At 40.3% G+C, this 19,600-nt stretch overlaps 2 protein-coding genes across 3 annotated transcripts; both read left to right on the top strand.

Annotated features, from left to right (window-relative positions):
- Positions 1 to 105: 105 nt before the first annotated feature.
- Positions 106 to 4,130, top strand: LOC112460607 (zinc finger protein 765-like). Of its 2 annotated transcripts, none has more exons than XM_025025367.1 (6): positions 106 to 624; positions 1,037 to 1,229; positions 1,305 to 1,444; positions 1,520 to 1,682; positions 2,670 to 2,924; positions 3,095 to 4,130. In XM_025025367.1, exons 1-6 carry the CDS (start codon positions 533 to 535, stop codon positions 3,230 to 3,232), a joined length of 981 nt encoding a protein of 326 aa, XP_024881135.1. In that variant the 5' UTR covers positions 106 to 532; the 3' UTR covers positions 3,233 to 4,130. The 2 variants fall into 2 exon arrangements, with proteins under 2 accessions (XP_024881135.1, XP_024881136.1); XM_025025368.1 differs by lacking the exon at positions 106 to 624 and adding an exon at positions 631 to 829.
- A 297-nt stretch (positions 4,131 to 4,427) lies between these two features.
- Positions 4,428 to 17,842, top strand: LOC112460611 (BUB3-interacting and GLEBS motif-containing protein ZNF207-like). Its single transcript, XM_025025392.1, has 6 exons — positions 4,428 to 4,783; positions 6,239 to 6,365; positions 6,446 to 6,849; positions 7,830 to 8,190; positions 8,325 to 8,796; positions 13,775 to 17,842. The coding sequence occupies exons 1-6, from the start codon at positions 4,743 to 4,745 to the stop codon at positions 13,888 to 13,890; spliced, it is 1,521 nt and encodes a 506-aa protein (XP_024881160.1). The 5' UTR covers positions 4,428 to 4,742; the 3' UTR covers positions 13,891 to 17,842.
- The last annotated feature ends 1,758 nt before the right edge of the window (positions 17,843 to 19,600 follow it).

Below are 19,600 nucleotides of genomic sequence, written 5' to 3' on the forward strand. Positions count from 1 at the left end.
AGACCATTCCCTTCAATGTCGCTTCTCTATTATCTAGGACTCTACTTCCACCTTAATTCTTCTCATTGTGACGAATACCTTACCGAGCGAAACGACGTAATTGAGTTGCACTTTCTCAGGCGGCGCGTCGGAAAATGCATCCCCACGGCCGGGTTCATTTGTGCGCCGCGTGTCGGTTAGATGGCGCGTCCTTTCGACGCGATTAAAATGGCCGAAAATTGATTTTTTACCGTGTTCGTCCCCCGATCACGATTCCCCTTTCTCATGCTCGCGGGGTCACAGGTATACTGTGTCACAGGTATCTCGCCAACGACGAGTGGACGAAGCGGCGACGGCGGACGTCGGCGGACGTTCGATCGGCCGATCGTGACAGTTCGCGGTAATTTCGCTTCGAATTTCGGCGAATACCGCGCGCGATCTTGACGTTCCGATCAGTGGCTCCAGTGCAGGCTCCAGCTGACTCCAGCTCCAGCTCCGCGTGGATCTCGCCCGTTGCCCGCCCTTCCCCGTTCTCGCGTACCCCGAGCGCCAAATGAGTACCCGGAGGAGTATGCGGAGCCAGCACAATTGCGTTCTGTGCGACTCGAAGCTCGACTCCAAGGAGGCATTGCAAGAACACTTTAGGTACACCTCGTCGTCAAGTCATAACCAAGTCGAGAGGTTCATGAGATTCACGGTCAGTCGGAGTCGGTCAATAATCGTGATTCCGCGACGTTGTCATTGTCGGCGATATTTTCCATGTGCGTGGACGAAGACCGATCCGAGGGGATGATTCGAATCGTCCAAAACATTGGACACGCGCGCATACATACGAGTTGTTGTTATGCCGGTATGAGGTAGTAGATTCCTTGGAGATGGGAAATTTGGCCTTAGAATCAATTTATTGCTTTATTATTCAATTTGTTGCGCAGGAGCAAATTTAGACTATTCGGCTCTCTGTGCTTTTCATTATTTTGAACTATTTTCTATGTGCAAATTTATTAGTCATTATCTGTATTTTAAGTAAGTTTTTCATCTTTTGTCATGTCTGACACAGGAAACATGCAAATAAGGAGATAGACATGCGTGGGCTGCCGATGAGGAGCAGAACCAAGGTAGACACTCAGTGCGACATATGTAATAAGTCGTTTGATTCGATACCAGCAACGATAAGGCACAGGTTTAAGGTACACTCCAATTCGTCGACCAAGTTCTATTGTTCCTATTGTGGAATGCAGTTTCCTTTAAAGGTAAACACTTTACAGCACTTCTTTTTGTCTTTTTGTCTTCTGCTTCTGTAATAATCTCACGAAAATTTTGGTCAGAATCACAGGGATAATCATCAGATGTCGCATGACGCGACTGAAAGCGAGAATAAAGATCTACATAGAAAATGCGAGGAGTGCAACGTGATATTCTACAACGAAAAGGCACTGAATTACCATCATCGTTCCTTTCATAAAAGGTAGCGTTTTATCGATCCATCTTTGAGAATACATATTTCTGAAATTATTATCTGACTGCCTGTACTGTTTTTTAGAATGGTATACATGTTCCAACCGATAGCCACTCCTCCGCCCAGCAACAAGATCAAATTGAACTCTATGAACGACGCGTTGAGCGTATATTATTGTCATTTGTGTGGCGTCGAGTACGTTGTAAAGTTCAACTTGCAACAGCACCTAGAGAAGATGCACACGGAAGTAAGAAAGATAAATATATTACAATATAGAGATATATTTTAAAAGTTGCCATTTGTTTTAAATGTAAGTGAAAATAAATGATAAAATACCATTAATTAAGGGGATCCTAAAGCCGTCTGTAATACCGGCTTTTTTTCTTAGCACTAATCTTTTAATTGACTTTATAGAAATGCAAAATTCTTGTCTAGAATTAAAGTACGCATCAAAATCTAGGTCATGGTGGTCAAATTTATATCGAAAACGAAAAAAAATTAATATTTTTGTTAATTTTTGGTATACGTGACGACAATATTTGCTTTGTACAAAAATTCCACGATAAATATCCACAAAATTAGACCGGCATGACCTAGGGACAACATTTAAGAACAATATCGTGCAATTAGATCTAAGATTGAAAACCTAGAAAAAAAGATTACTTTATATAACTTTTATATGTGCAAAAGCACATTCAGGTTGACAGGATAAGCAATATTGCGTGTGGCAAGAGATGGCGCAGTAATCGAACAAAGACAGTTGCCTCTCGTTAGACAAGGACAGATATAGATCCATCCATTTTTAAAAAAGGCGTGTTACCTGAGTGAATTTCGTTTGTATCGTAAAATTGAAGCCTCTTTTCCGCGATGCCGATTGGCTATCTCGATTGATTGCCGCGCCGAAGCTTGCTTCATCCCGTGACGGACTGTCATCGCGGAGTGTGGCGAGTTTCGTGCGTGTATTGCGTGGTGTGTGTCGTGATGTGACAGCTCGCGTCATGTCGCGATTATTATTAATAGCATAATGTTAAAGCTAAATGGCGCGCGCGAAGCGCGCGCGTCTGTAGTGTCTAGTATATGACAAGAAAACAGAATTAGAAATGTTGACATTACCGACGTCGAGGAAGTTCAGCCTTCACTTTAGGACCCCCTTAAAGAGTGTGACCGAGTAATTCTGACATAACTCTGTGCGTTTGTAAACTCAGGTATCTTTCTACAATGCACTGTTTCGCAGAAAGAAAGGGAGTCTATGCCGGAGGATTTGATCAAGTGTACGGTGTGCGCAGCCTTGTTTTGCAACAAGAAGGCTTACAACGTTCACAACAATTACCATCAGCCGGATGATTTATACGTAACTTCCGAGCAACAGAGAATGCAGACAGTGACCAAAATTGATCAGGACTTCGACATTAGGAGAGTGGAATCTACGGCTGAGAAATATATACCGCGATCTAATCTATTTAAGAGGACGATTAAGGAGAGGACAAAGGTAAACCATAGTTTCACACTTTTAATTCTTTTGCTTTTATATATATAAAATCTCTGTATGCAGAGCAAGTTATGACTTGAAATAATACAATATAAAATAAACACGAACTTACACAACTTAATATATGAATGCAACAAGATTTAAGTTAACATGATAAAATGTAAATTTAGCCGGACAAAATGCCGAAGACAGAAATTAAGATAGAGATAAAGAGAGAAAGGTCCATATCCTTGGATGATCCTGTGAGTACCATCGAGTCCAGTGATTCCGAAAGCGACGTCCCGTTGGAGCAAAGGATCGCCAGCTAACGGAGGTTTTTCTTTCCGATCACAAAAGATTATCCCTATCTCTGCCTTGAGGGAACTTTGTTATACGAGAGATTTACAAACTACTGCTGCAATCGTGATAGTTGTCAAATCTAATTTCTCTTTCTCTTTACAATTGTTATTATATATGCATATTATACAAGTTAAGGAGATGTGACATTGTAGAATGGCAGTTGTATATTCTTTTTTGTTTTTTATGGCACGGATTGCGTTCAAAAATTACAATTGTAATAACTGAATGTTATTGACTAATTATGAATGTGAAGTACTGGACGAAATTTTATAGTAGGAAGAGAGTAATTACGACAATTTGCTAATTAATTCTTGAATAATTGTGTAGATGTGTGTTTATGTATATTATACTAAATATATATACATAGACCACATATACAGGGTGTCTAATAAGTACCGTGTCACCTCGTGGACAGCTTTCAGTGTCACACGTGTCGTTCGTGTCGTTCACAGAGGCCTCCCAACGCCTCATCGCGCGCGTAGCAAAAAACTGGGCTGTTTTTTCTCGTCGAATCGCATGGACGCACACTGATGTGTGGATCTTTAATTGAGAAAACTTACAAAACGATAAAAGACTTTTATTCAGTTTAACGCACTCTACCCACGAAAGGTAGCAGGTGACACGGTAATTACCAGACACCCTGTGTATTATAGATACATTATACATATTTATATACTGCGTTTGATGAAAGATATCTTCTGAGCATGATTGGTTATATTTTTTTATTTTTTTATTACGGTGTGCATGTTTAATGCGCGATACGAACACGTTTTATTTGCTGTTTTCCTCGTCCTTTTCACGCAATTTGTATCAAATTTTTATGTACAAATATATATATATATATACATATACGTATAGATCCAGAAATTGAGAGTAGCAGTATCGCTTTCGATTCCCGTTGCGTGATCCGACTTAAAAGGCCGATATCACAGTTTTTGATTAACGCGATCCTCCGATTAAACTCACTCTGCATTTCTTTCTAACTGTCCCCCTAGAAAGAGACGAAGAGTGAGTTTAATCGGAGGATCACAATCGGAGACTTGGGCCGATATCACAGTCTTCGATTAACGTGATCCTCCGATTAAACTCACTCTTCGTCTCTTTCTAGGGGGACAGTTAGAAAGAGATGCAGAGTGAGTTTAATCGAAGGATTACGTTAATCGGAGACTGTGATATCGGCCCTATTTGTAATTTCTAAAATTCCCGCCATCTCTAGGAAAACTTGTCCGTCAGGCAATTCACCAGATTCCCCTAGGCCTTAGAATCTTGAGGCGCGCCACGTTGGCGACTTCCGGCGTCGGGCGCCACGGAAAAGACGTACTACGGCGGCCATTTTGCATTATCGGTTTTCGCGTGTGTGCGTGTGTACTGTGTAGTACGATTGCCGACGTCCTCTTGCGCCGCGTATATACTTGGCACGTCGAGGATCGTTTTGCGGAGCAGGGTCACCGAAGTAGCGACAAGTAATCCGGCGGGAAGATGGGCCGCAAGAAGAAGAAGCAGTCGAGACCCTGGTGCTGGTATCCTTTTTGTTTCCTCTTAGGAAAACGGCGGCGACGACGACGATGACGACGACCTGCAGCGGTCGCCTTTACGTAACCGTATTTTTGGACCGCGACGTTACCGCGCGATCGCGCGGCGAGAAACGATCGCGATTGCCACGTGATTTATGCGGCGAGTGACGATCTGTCCTTCACGCCCCAGGACGAAGCTCATGGAGGCCCGCATCGGTGTGGCGAGCGCGGCGTCCGCGGAAGGCGGGGAAATCGATACGCGATTTTCTCGCGACACGCGACATCTCTGTGTGTATGTGTACGTGAGAGAGCGCAGCTGTTTCCACCAATTCCACCGTCCTCGCGTTCACGCGGCACGTTACGCCGATGATGTAACGCGTACGAAGGGCTTCCGCACGGAACTCGCGGAAGCGGCTGAGTCGAGGGACGGATCGATGTTTCCTGTCCCCACGAAATTAGGGATAATCATTGAGTCCGTTTGCTATTGCTGAACTGGCTGCGCTAATGTAGAGTTTATCTTTCTCCTTCCAATGTGGAGTAAGAAAGATCAACTTTGAATTAGTGCAGCCCATTCAGTAATAGAAAACAGATTTTTTGTATCAGAGTCTGTTCTCTATTGCTGAACGGACTGCGCTAGTTCAGAGTTGATCTTTTTTATTCCACATTGGAAGGAAAAAGAATAAACGCTAAACTAGTTGAGCAATAGAAAACAGATCCTTAGATTCGGATGGTTCTCTTGCTTAGGTTTTCTGCTTAAGTTTTTTCAGCTGGTTATTTATCACAGTTTTCATGTGGGCTAATTGAAAATATAGATGATTCCTTCAGTGACTCGTAAAAAAAGTCTAAACACCGAGAGATCTTTAAATTAAATTTAAGCTTTCCGTAAAGAATTTACTGGGGAGAATCAATGGAATTTATTTTGTAAAATCATGAATAATCTATGAATGTTTTCGTGACAAGCAGTTAGAAGTCGGAAGGATATGCAGCTTTGTAGCGACTTGCTTTGAGCAGTGTTCAATCTATGAATTGAATGAAAAGCTTCCATGTGGATAAGTCGAGATACATTTGAAATTTGTTTTGTCATATTACGAGTCATCTTTCAAGTTATTTATTTATTTAGCTGTTTGAATTATAAAAACTTGAAGGAAAGATTTTATCTGTAATTGTTTACAAGATTGGCTTAAATTTAAATAATACATATTTTTCTGAATTTAGAGTTAAAACTTTGTTAAGCAAAACTTTTATTTTAAAAATTAAAAATAATTTTGAAGAAGCCTAATTTTAAGGGACAATTCTTCATTTTTTTATGTTCTATTTTATTTTTATTTTCTTGTAAGTTATGAATTTTTCTAGGTTTATTATTTGTGACGTTACTTACCTAAGAGTCTTGACTTGATACATAAAAACTAGCTATTATTTAAATCTCATTCTGTAAATTTCCTTAATGCCACACTTCAAAAGGTATTGTAACCGTGAATTCGAGGACGAGAAGATCCTTATTCAACATCAGAAGGCAAAGCACTTTAAATGTCATATCTGTCACAAGAAGCTATACACTGGACCAGGGCTTAGCATACATTGTATGCAGGTAAACAAAATTACATGCTTATTATGTTTATGTTTTATCTGCTTAATATTTCAAGATTAACGCATGTCCCGTCTTCACAGGTACACAAGGAGGCGATAGACAAGGTACCGAATTCATTGCCAAATCGTAGCAATATCGAGATAGAGATTTATGGGATGGAGGGCATACCACCGAATGACGCAAAGGAGCACGAGAGACAGCGAAACGGTGGGAGACCTGGCTCGCCATCGTCCGGCGAGGATGAACCGGTACAGAAAAAGGCGAAACCCGAGGGTTTGCTAGGTTCTGCGCCAGGTGCGATGTCTGGTATGGGGGGCGGTCTACCAGGGATGCCACCGCAGCCAGGTATGCCGCCGCTACCTGGTATGGCACCCCACCCAGGTATGGCGCCACATCATGGTATGCCGCCACATCCTGGTATGCCTCCCATGCATCCCATGATGCCGATGGGCCACGTAGGACCTCCATTCATGGGGCATTCAGGGTATGTATTTCTTGATTAACTATATCAAGAGACACGCGCGGTAGTGTCTCGCGCCAAGTACACGCGAAGTGAGACCGATCGTGACTCTTTTACGCAACGCGACGATTTGCGAGTACTCGAGATGTTGAGATATTATTAACTATTATACCTCAAGTGTATTCGTATTAATTTCACTTTTTAAATTTTTATTTCTTTTTGACTGTGGATTTTCAACTACTTAGTATTATAGTTTATCTAGAATTCGATAGAATCAAGTACAAATAATATAATGCTTTATAGATTTTTAAATGCTCTTTATCTTTATATTTCAGCAATAATATATAACAATAATCTTCTATCTTTCTTCATGAGGGCTAATTACAGCCATAGACAAAATTATTAGGCACCCTTGTTTCTTCTGAATATCTTGAAATTAATGAGTTTTCTGCTTACATGTTTTTATCCTTATTGATCTTATGAATGGTTCAAACAGTTGAGGTACAAAGTCCGTTATCTTATTTATCTTATTTCGATTTTGATTAATACGGACGCGATTATTTCCATTTTACAAGCAATTGCTAGACTTTTTTGTCTGTAGGCAGTGAACAGACAGAAAGTCTATCAATTGCTTGTGAAATGGAAATAATCGCGTCCGAAATACGGAGTGAACAGTTTTCTGAATAATATTGCTATTCCCCTAAGAAAGATAATGGACTTTGTACTTCAATTATTTGAATCATTCACAAGGCCAATAGGATGAAAACAACAAAAAGCTTTACACTCATTCAGTTCCAAGATATTCAAAAGAAAAAGGGTGCCTAATAATTTCGCCAATGGCTGCAGTCCAGTAAACATTCTTCATGTTAAGTAACCTTTATCTTTTTTTTTTCGTATTTTTCCATAAACGATTAATAGACCTTAACACAAATGTTCGTTTTAAAGAATGCAAATAACGAATTGTAATTGAACTTTTTTACAAAACTAACTTTTTTCTTTTCTAGCATGATGCCCGGCATGTCGGGCATACCTTCCGGGATGCAGCCGCCAGTTTCAGGTGCATCAATACCGCCACGTCCGCTATTCCCGAGCGCCGCTGCTGCAGTCTCGACAGTGGCGTCATCGACGGCGGCGTCGGTTACCGGATCTGCACCTCTTGGCACAGATTTCAAGCCGATCACATCGGTGGCCAGTGGCGGTTCCATAGGCCCAGTAAAGCCGACATTCCCCGCGTACAGTAGCGCTGGCGAATCCGCTGGCGTTAACACCGGCAATAGTCTCGTCAGCGGCGATCAGAAAGTAAATCTTATCGCGACCACTGGGGCCGCCAGTAAGATCATTCATCCTCCAGAAGATCTCAGTCTAGTAAGTTTTAATTTTTATTTTTTACATAAAAATTTAAAAGCAAGTAGAAATATTTGGTATTCTGAAAATAATGCTTTTAAACAATGGAAACCGCTAACATAAAATATATTTTAAACAAAGAATTCGTCTTTTAGGAGGAAATTAGGGCAAGACTGCCAAAGTATCAACGTCGACAAACCGATGAATCTGGACGATCGACACAAGCGGAAGCAGCAGCGGCAGTGGCGGCGGCGGTGAGCCAGCAACAGCAGGTCGCCGCCCTGCAACAAGCGCAGCAGCAGCAGCAAGCAGTGCAGCAGCAGCAGCAACAACAGCAGCAGGCGCAGCAACAGCAGCAAGCGGCTGCTAATGTGGCGGCGGCCGCGTTTCAGGCGGATCAGCAGCAGCGACAGCAGCAGGCGGCGGCATTGAACGCACTGCAGCAACAGCAACAGAGGTTCCAGCGGCCGCCGCAGACGGTCATGGTACCGGCTTCAGCCGCAGCAATGCCAGTTAGCTCGGTTGCGTTGATGGCTCCCCTAATGCGGCCAACCATGACCCTAGCCGCGCCTGCTCTCATTCATGGAGGTAACATGATGCGACCGCCCCCCATGGGCCTGCCGCCAGGTAAGTGTCTGCGGGTTTGAGCTTTACGAAAAACTCTACCCGCCACCCCCTTTACCCCGCACCTCCACCCCACCTCTACGTACTTGACGAACAGATCTGCTCTGCTGTCTTTTTTGTCCCCTCTTATCGTTGAAATTTGGAAATTTCCCTCTTGGTATTTTTTTGACGATTTCTTTCCAATTACCCTCGCCCCGCCCCTCCCCTCCCCCCTTACCGGCTGTTGAAGACAATAACTTTAATTGGCGCACAAGAATAAATCGTATCGCGATTAGGTTTTCTTTTTTTCCTTTTTATCACGCGTAAAACTTTATAAAGTACCTATATTGAACTGAAAGTCTCTTGCCCCGTTTCGAAAACGATCTCCCTAGGAATATCCTCTTAAACTTTTTTTGCTTCAAGGATATCGCAGACCCATAATCTAACAATCGATTTGCTACGTTGTATTAATGTAGAAAAAAGCGTTTTCGATGGAGCGTTTATATTTAACGACAATTCAGTCATTAATTATCGGGTATTTAAATTTTTTAATGTCTCGCGCGATACGTTGAATTAAGCAGATTCTTTTCAGGCAGTGATTGAGTAGCTCCTTATTGAGCAATTTTAATTCATTGACTTCAGATTCCATCGAAAATGCGATGTATTTTATTCTTATACTTCGTGAACACAACCCTGAATGTATCATCTTTACCCAGTCCTACTCGGTCGATGGCCGGGAGAGAATTTTTCTGTCTACGAATGAGGAAGAGAAAATGTCGGAATATTAACCAAACAATACTTTGCCTTAGTTTAATTTGGTTACACGTTGCACTGCACTAGTTATTCATGACAACAGCCACTTCTATCCTTTGAAAAAGAAAACTTACTTAAAGAGAGACAACGAAAGCGAGCGTTGAGACAAATAAACAAGAAACAGACTTGACATTTAGTGGGAAGGGGCCAGAAAAATTGACGACGTGCGCGAAATTGCGTATATACCACTGACTCGAAATGGCAAAGAGAAAGAAAACCGAGGCGGGAAGAATATCGTGACTATTCAGATAGAAACTATAGAGATCAAGATTTCTCGACCGAATGATACGCCACAGAATCTCGACGACACAGCGTCTTGTAGTCCTTGTTCGTTTATACGTTTTAACGGTGCGTTTGCAGGGCGCCCGGTCACTCCTCGATGAGTGTCGAACGAACCCAGTCTGGTTACTAAAACCGTGTTTTACAATACAAGCGCTACAAGGTTGGTCCTTAGCAATTAGCATGCGGTGACATGGCCTATATCTATATACATATATATATCTATATATATATATCTTGTTATATTTATTATTCTTATATATTGTTGATTAATCTTGTCATCATTGTCATTAATACACCTACATGTATGCGTATATACGTGATATATATATAGTGACTCCCGAAACTCAGAAGGACGGTGTAGGAAACTGTTTCGAGTAGCTTTCGCGAGCCACCGTGTATATATTTCTGTATATTCGTAATATTTTATCACTGGGCAGGTGGGTCGAGCGGCCAACGACACGTTCCTTCTTCCATCTTAACTCCAGTTTCTTTAACGGATTTGCAACACATTTAAACACTTGTTGAACAATTTGACTTTTCCGATTTGAGAATGCCTATCGCAGATTAAAGTAACGAGAGTCGGTATTGGAAAATATATAGAGAGTAGCTGTATCGCTGAATGATCGCTCCCATATCAGATTGATCAAAACATGAATCCGATTAAATATTGAAGTTATTATGTATGATTAATGCACATGCAGACTAATAAATAGAAATAGAAATAAATGAGACAGAACAATAACCATCAGTCTTAACTGCATTGATATGAACTATTAAAGAAAATTACTGCACTTTTTATTCGCTAAGATTCCACGATATTATTATTAAATCCATAATCGTTATACAAATTACAACAATTATTTTATTATTTCTTTGTTATTGTTTGATTACTACTCGATATAGAGAATTTCGATAATTATTTAATTAAATTAATCTTCAAAATTTTATCGTAAGAAGTAATTTTATATAATGAATTACTTAGTACCTTTACTTTTCAAAGATATTAAATGATTCAATGGATTTTTTCCCCATCGATCGTTCACTGATGCATCTATCCGATCACATTTCTAAATTAATATTACTTTTACATCGTGACACTCGTTTTTCCATTCACGATTTCGTAGTTTTATACATTTTTTTTAATAATTTTTCTGCGACAATTTGATTCCTGTACAGTTCATGGTACAGTTTATTATGCGAAAGACAAAGATAGACTTTTCGGCCGCTCGGCCGTTACAACTTTTATACATCTCTTTCATGTATGATTTCTTTGTTTCTTTTCCGTTCCGTTTCTTAGCTTCTTTATTCACACTCTCTCGATTTAACCATGTTACTCTTCTTACGACTCACATATGCCATTATTTACCTCGCCAGCAGCCGTGTTGCCATCTTGTCTCTTCAGTATTACTTATATATTATATATAGCTTGGAATCCTGGTGTTGTGATACAGTAGTGGAGAAACTGCTTCCTTGGGCACGGTACTGACAGTCGTTCGAAGTTGTCGTTCCAAAGTGATAAGAAACAAATGATAATTACAAACGATAATTATTTTTCTCTCGCGATCTGTCCCTTCCTTCTTCGCATTCGATTGATGATCATGTTCTGATAAGTCGGTCATCAACTGAAGTCGCTATAACTTCGACGATTTCAATATTTGGGACTACACAAAATATCGCGGATCTATCGAATCACTATCCATGGATTCTTTGAACTTTGAACACTTTTTCAACGACAATATGAAAGAATTAATAATCTTTATTGAATTATGAATAAGTGTGTAAGATTGCGAAGCTGAGCTTCTGCGATTTAAATAGTAGAACTCCGAAGTTGTGAGATTTAAACAAGCGTCAAAAAATTTGTCCTTTAATTTCAAACAGACTTTCTTTTTCTTCAACAGATTTGCAATTTGAAAATTATCAAGATATCTGTTGACATTCAAAACTTGCTGTGTGCAAAGTACAAACTTGCGAAGAGCGAGCAGGATATCTTTACTTAAAAAGAAATCGATTTCAAAATTGTTCGAAGAATTCCTGAGTGAAAAGTGACTTGAGAGATCTGGGATGCATTAAAAAATATAAATTATGTTAAATATAAATGGAATAGCACAAAACAAGATATCGTGAAGAGGGAAAGGATCGAATTGTGTTCTCACCGTGCTCGCCGGTGCATTTTATTTTATTTTATTTTATTTTTTCTCATGGAAAGTAAGAAACTAGCAACGAGAACGAACGTAATGTATCTCCCTCACACCATAGCCTAGCTTTTGTGTTACACAATGAAAGATTTTAGATAAATTGAGCTGAGCAACAGTAAGTAAACGACTTCACGTTACCTAGTATATCTCTCTTGCGTTCAATTCGAGGGTCCGTCCGATCAACATGATTTTTCTCTTTATTACGCCACGCGGATACTCATCGAATATCGCCGAGTATCGCTGAAAACATACAAAAGAAAAAGCTAGAAGAAGATAGTGCAAGTAGAAGAAATTTGATGCTGATTTTTCTCGCGTCCGGATGATGCCTTCGAGAATTTCAAACCAATCATTTTACACTGCTCGATTGTTGTTAGAAGAAAAAAAAGGCAATGCCGTAGTTCGAGGACTTCTGAGTGACTAAGCGCGTTTTTGGCGGCGATGTCCTTGTTGGAAGAAGTCGACTGGCAGCTGAACGATCTTCCGTAAGCGGGCTTCCGTAAGAACATTTTGCAATGTCGTGCCGATGTTGCGCGTCTTCCTTTCCCCCCCGAGTGAGACTCGTTCCTTGTATGGTGTGAGGTTTTTCTCTGTGTGGTACCACCTTCTTGTCAGTTTTGTTTGTGACTTGTATTGCGTATGCGGCGCACTGCATGCTGAGCTGAGTTCTACGTACGTTATGTACCTATCGTATATACGCATATCTAGTTGGCGATTCGTATTGATCAGATTGCTGGGTAGAACGTAGTACGTGAGCCGCCGAGAAACAAATCGGGCCGGGTGGCACAGTCCTTCGGACTTTTACCTGGAGGAGAGACTCGCGTCGCGCGAAGAAGCACGCTTCTCTTGCAGGTCGAACTCACGCTCGGCCGGCTAAAACGCTCATCTCGGCAATCGGAGACGATCGCATGAGAGAGAGCAAAGCGCGCTCCGATCGATCGCTGAATTAATATCTCGTACTTATTTCTTTCGGTGCAATAATCGTTCGGCTGTCAGGCGACTTCCTTTTCAGCGGAACATGGGTCTGAGTTGTGGCATTCTTTGGATCTGAATAATTTATTATGATTCAAGGATCGGATTAAGGAAGTCATAATTTAGACGCGTTGAATAAAATTTTATATGAAAAATTTAACTCAGTAATTAAGTAATAGTACATTATATATAGGTCTCTTAAAGATATTTAATCTTTACCAACATTTTTTAATTTTTATCTTTAAATTTTTTTTTTAGTTTTTTCACATTTTCTTATTTTCTAAACCAGATTATTTCGGAAGATTATTTTATTCCCTAATCCGTTAAAATTTTTAAATTTTATTTAAAGTGCCACGACGATTATGTGACTTATTTTGCGCTGAAGCTCGCGTAGTCCTCCAAAAACGAGCACGGTATACGACATAGTAACGGAAAAGAAATACAATAAGAAAATTGAAACTGCGCAATACGCAGGACCCATTATTACCTTGTAACGTGAACAGTCGCGACGTAAGTATTACCTGGGGATCCCGATCCCCAATTAAAAGAGAGAATGAGAGAGAGAAAGAGAAAAAGATCCTATTACGGGAGCCTGCGAACAAGACGTCGTCTCGTTCGGCGGCGTCGAAGCTCGAGTAATGAAAAGCACGTGTATGCCGCACGTGGGCAACGTACTGTTTTCTTTGCCCCCCCGCGAGATTCGATCGCGAGTCGTACTAATTTCCCGCTGCGTTGCTTTGCAGGCATGCATCTAGGGGCCCTACCACCGGGTGCCGCGATGCATCCGGCCTTCGCCGCTGCGCCGATGGGCTTTCCTGGGCCGATGCTGACGCCGATGATGCATCCGCGCTTCAGATGATCGCCCCCCATGGACGGGCCCAACCCCCCGCCGCTGCACTTCGTGCTGTGGGCCCGCCCCTAATTTTTCGCTGGGGTCTGGACCTGACCGAGGAAGAGACACGTAGAGTCACATACACAAACGAGAGAGGGAGAGAAAGAGAGAAAGAGAGAGAAAAAGAAAAGAGATGAGAATGAGAGAGAAGGAAAGCAGGAAATAATCTGCATGGTAGATTCTTCGGGGAGTTCCCCGTCAATTCTCTCTCACGATTTTTTTTTCTTTTTTTATTATATTGCTGAGAGACGGAGAAGCAAAACAACACTGAGAGGAAGAGAGAGAGAGAGAGAATGTGAGAGAATGGAAGGAAGAAAGAAAGAAAGAAAGAAAGAAAGAAAGAAAGAAAGAGAGAAAGAGAGAGACACACGCACTCACATAATGTCATCGATGTCTGAGAGGATTTCTTCGAAGAAATCGGGTGCGCGCTGGAAACGGTCAGCTCTTTCGTTTTTCTTCTACTTTATGCTACTTTATGAAAACACAAACAAAAGGAAAACACGGACGCGAAACGTTAATCGTCCTCATCGACTGCGAGTTTGTGTGTGTGTGTATGCGCGCACTTACGCTACGTTGGTCGTGTGCCAGGTGAGCTACAAACTCGAGCAAGTCTCATCGCCTTTTCTACGGATTGAAGTCAAAATAATCGCTCTGTAACAATACCGTCGTTTGCCCTGCGCGAAAACTCCAGCACGAACTGTCTGTCGATTTATCTCGCAATCTTTTATTATGCATCGGACAACCATTGTATAGTACTAGTGGTATGTCCGTCGAGATTGCGTTTCTCATTCTCGTCGCGATGACAACGCGGCGCGCAAAAGACATTATCCCTCTTGTACGAGAAGAGTCAATCTGAGGATTTGGTGCGAGAGTTGGGTCCCGCAATTTGTGAGATCAATTTAAAATAAGCCTTTAAAATGGGCCTTGCAAATTACGGATTTTACCGTTTTATTTCTGTGACAAATCCTCTAATCGTGAGTTCAAGGTAATTGTGACGCTGTTGAAATTTTCAATGACAAGAGCCTTTATGTGCAGTTCATTGAGTTCTTGATAATCCAGATATGATTTTTCTCAGTTATATAAAGTTTTCTTAAATTGTATAAATAATGCGCACTGGTATATTGTTATGAAATTTTAATGACTTAGAACGAGAAATTAATATAATTTAATACAATAAAATTTAAAAAATATTAAAAAAGCAGATATATTTCTTCGAAATTCCTTGTTTTATTTTGCGCATTGTTACGTATAACACGCAATAATTTATTGTTATTATTGGTCTGAAGTCTTTAAACTATTTGTTGAAAAATCCAACTGAGTCACATTTATCCAGTAATGTCGTGTAAAGTTGATAATTGACATCGCAGTTCTTCTTGGAAAATGATTATACCTTTAACAACGACAAGGTGCTACGCGCTTCCCCTCTTAAAGAAGTTTTCCTTTTTCGCGCATTCAGACCGTTTCCATCACGCGCTGTTCCCCTCAGCCTCCATGCACCTGCAGTATCCTCTTGGAAAGGCGCAATCGCGGATAAGGTGGCGCTTCACGCTGCAGCTGGATGATGATTCACTAACAATAAGTAGAACTCGAGATGAGAGAGCATTCTCGAGACAGTTCCGTTCCGTGACGTTTGAAATTTTTGTTTCTCGACTTGCCTCGAGTAAACTCGATGTAAAGATTTCCAGAGGGATCGAAGACGCGAAAATACTGTCCAACTCTTTTCTACAAAGAGGAAACTAGACTTGAACTCACTTAATTATTTCAGCGAAAACACTTGAGAGAAAGGTTTATTTTATTTCAGTCTTTTGAGAATTTAAAAGGAAAATAACATGAATAATATGGGTTATAGATAGGTATTCATGATAATATATCTATAGATATTTTAGAAGACTCGCGAGTAAGTTGAGAACCTGGTTTATAATTTGAGTCAGTTATTTATGACTTTGTTTTTTATTTAAAAAAATTTATATTTTATTTTGGGTTAATTTTACACGGCGCGTCTTCGATTTTTTTCGTGATAGAATAGCGTGGTTTTTTTTTCTTTTTCTGAAGAGTAGCTTAAATTCCTAATGATTTTTGTAACCACGAAAGGAAGTAGTGATGACGGAGAGTCTCGGTATAATAACACGTTTAACTTGACCAGTTCTCACGAAAATATTATAGAATCAAGAGCATAGATCAACGCAAATGAGAGATCGAGTGTACAGTTTAAAACCTATTTGCTAGCCGCAGTGTGAAGATTCGGTCGCCTCAGGTTAGTCTGTCGCAAATTTTATTTTATTATTATTCCAATTCGAGCCGAGGCACCCTCGCGACGAGCAGAGGATAAAAGAGAGAGCATAAAATTAATCTACTAAACAAAAAAATTGATTTTTTTAGTTTATTTTATTAATTTACAAAAATAATCTGTAGAACTTTTAAATTGCTGTCTGGGTGAAAATTTTAATTAAATATTAATAAGGTCTTAATTTGAGAGAAAGATGACACCCGCAAATATATGCTAATTTCGCGATTTAAGATAAATGAAGATGTTTAGAAGAATGAATAACAAGTAATTTATATGTATAAAAAAGTGAAAGTAGAGTTTCAAGATTGACTTGCGAGGGTGATTGACTCGGCTCAAGAAAGTCCTCTTTTTCCCTTTCTGCCAAAGGAACAATGTTGGCGACGCATGAGTGAGTGGTAAGTACGGAGGGTGCTCACGGAATCGAACACCAGCTCTCCACACTCGACTCACGCCGTTTTCTTCACTCTTCCTTTACCTTCACGTCTCGCCGATTCTCATCGCCGATCGTAGAGCGTACCCGATCTCGCGGGCGGACTTTAACTCGTGATTTATTTATCGTTATTCTGAAAATCTGCTTCTACTTTATTCCGTCTATAGACCTTCGAGCGCGAACTCGCGATTCGTTCGATAGCGTAGTTTTCATATATTTAGCCCTAATAGCACTTGATATTGCATCTTGCTCTACGATCGGAATCACGCTCAATTCTTCCTCGTCCTTTAACTTGGCGAACTTTTTCCACTCTGTCTACAAGACTCTTGGCACCTCCCGAACTTCTTTTATCTATTCTCTCGCGTTCGCCTTACATCTCTTACCTTTTGTCTACTATACGCTCTTATTAGTTTCTACTCAGGGTGTCTATTGATAACGCTGACCGGAGTGTCCGTTTCTCCGCGAAATTCCCGTTGCTTATATGTATCGTTAAGTCCACCTACAAGACACACTGTTCCTACAAAGCTGTAAGAGATATTGTCCTAACTTTTTACGATTAGTTGAAAATAATTGTATCGTTTTTAATGTCTTAGCGCAGTGGAAATATTTATCGGTGTCGATGTCGAGTTAATTTTAATCTTAAGTCATCGTTTGTCTCTTTCCGGAACTAGAACCAAACTAGAAGAAGAAAATAGATCGTATACTGGGATCGAGGGGGTCACACTCGGCGAGAGCGAATGCGTATCGATCGGCTTTATACCGACGCCGATTAATTTCCCAGTTCGGCTCGTCGTCGATCCCTTCTAGAGAAAGGGAGAAAGTAAATCAATTATTAATTTAGCAAAATTCGATGTGCGTGCCGTTCGTTGCGCGACCAAACTTAACTTTTCGGTCAACTTTCGTTCTAGGTTCAATCGATTGATCGTCCTCACGGACGAATAATCGATCCGATCGGGCCGAGATTTAAGCGAACGATAACGGAAGAATCGCCCGTGCATATATAGATCGTTCACGCCGTGATCGTTCGTAAACGTGGGCGCGGTGACGAAGACCCCTGATTGCTTCCTGTATTGTTGTCTTCAGTAGGCACCCTGCTGCTGGTTCTCGTTCTTTCGACCACTCTCGCCCACCGTCATCGTCCGGTAGTGTACTACCAATGCCTCCTCGACCAAATAAAAAAGAAAAGAAACAAAAAAAAAAAACAAAAAAAGAAAATACAGAAAAATAATAGAAATGAAAATGAAACAGCATTGAAAGCGCGCCGTACAACACGTGTACGTACCATAACATGATCTACGCATCGTTATTATAATTCCTTTATTTTTCAGGGGTTGTCTTTCCGAATCTCCCCCCGCGAACACTCTGTCTACCGCTTTACTCTCTCGCTTTAAAACAGCGCCTCGTTCGCGACCATTCCGAGGGCCACCGGATTGTTGACTTGCTCAAGGATACAAGTAAAATTATTAAGATTTATATGACTATTGATAAACACGATTTTTCTTTTTTTTTTTGTCAAGTGCCTGTTTAGATAAATATTTGGACTCGAGAGACGAGGCTTTCCAAAAAAATGAAAAATTGGAAACGAAAGTGGACGATCAATCCGTAGAGACTATATATAGCAGTTACGTGATATGACAACCGTTGTATTACGTAAAGCTGCCTTTGCATAATCGATCCACAAAAATCAAGCCGGGTTTTGGTTGCGCGATTTTTTCCCCAAGAATATAGAAAAATAAAGATGGAAAATAATATGTGTAAATATATTATTTTTATATAATTATATATTACATATATTTATATGTGTATATTATATAATTATATAAACACGATATATATATAATTATTGAATGTGAAAAGAAGAGTTTCTATGAATTTGTAAATTTTATTATAAAATTGCGGTTTTTTTTTTTTTTTTTTTTTTTTTTTTTTTTTTTCCCCCTCTCTCTCCCAAGATTTTGAGAATTGTGCGAACCAAACCCGGGGATGCCCTCGTTTTTCTTTCTTTGTTTTTTTCCTTTTTATCTTCGTGAAGAGAGAAGCGCGTTTCACGCAAAGCCTCGCACTCCGGCGATTCGGCAGGACAATCTAACAGCAAAATTTTAAGATGTAGAAGTTCTGTTATTTATTGAGTGTCATATTACCGACATGTTCCGAATAAAATAAAGAAAACGTTCTGTGGAAAGCTCGAATGTTTTGGGCATAGTCTGCTGTTCTGGGATATGTCGCCGTAGCGATCTCGCAATCGCAGTTTCTCAACTTGGCCGATGTGACAAAGTTGACGGAATCTCTCGCGCACGCATCACATTTTTATAATTATGCATAATCTAAATATATTATACGCTTTTGTGTCTTGTTATCTAAGTCAGGGATTGAAGAACGGTGTGATTTTTTTTCTCCCGATCACGATGTTATCGCTGGATCCGTATCCCAGAATTGCGGGCGACAGCCACATATTGTTTCAACCAATCACAGCAATCTCATCGCTGTTGGACCTAATCGGTCCCTTGCCTCAAGGCAGGCGATTGTTTGGACCTACCGTCCTAGAGTCGAGGCAACCGAGTCGCAACCTCCCGATTTTCTCTGGTTGGAATCGCATACCGACCTGGAAGAAAAGCGAACGAGCTCTCATCTGAGATTTTCAATTTTCAGTTTTGAAATTCCAAATAGGAGGCTGGAAGAAAATCGCAGAAGCGAAAATCGTGTTTAAGAGAAAACGAGTAGATTTTTATTTTTGATCAATTTTTATCTTATTTAAAAATTAATGTTATCGCGTTTTGATTTAATGTATAATTCGAAGTTATTGATCTTTTTACAGCATCAATATATTTTTATATCTATCTTATTATATTAGTTGTCAGTGTAGCTTCATTTATATATACAATTTTTTACGCGATAAAATTCAAATATATTTTTGCTTATACGTTTTCTTCCAGACAACGGCTCGATTCGGCTTTTCAAAT

The sequence above is a fragment of the Temnothorax curvispinosus genome, unplaced genomic scaffold (genome assembly GCF_003070985.1).
Source record: "Temnothorax curvispinosus isolate PA1 unplaced genomic scaffold, ASM307098v1 QBEX01010663.1, whole genome shotgun sequence".
In the NCBI taxonomy this organism is placed as follows: domain Eukaryota; kingdom Metazoa; phylum Arthropoda; class Insecta; order Hymenoptera; family Formicidae; genus Temnothorax; species Temnothorax curvispinosus.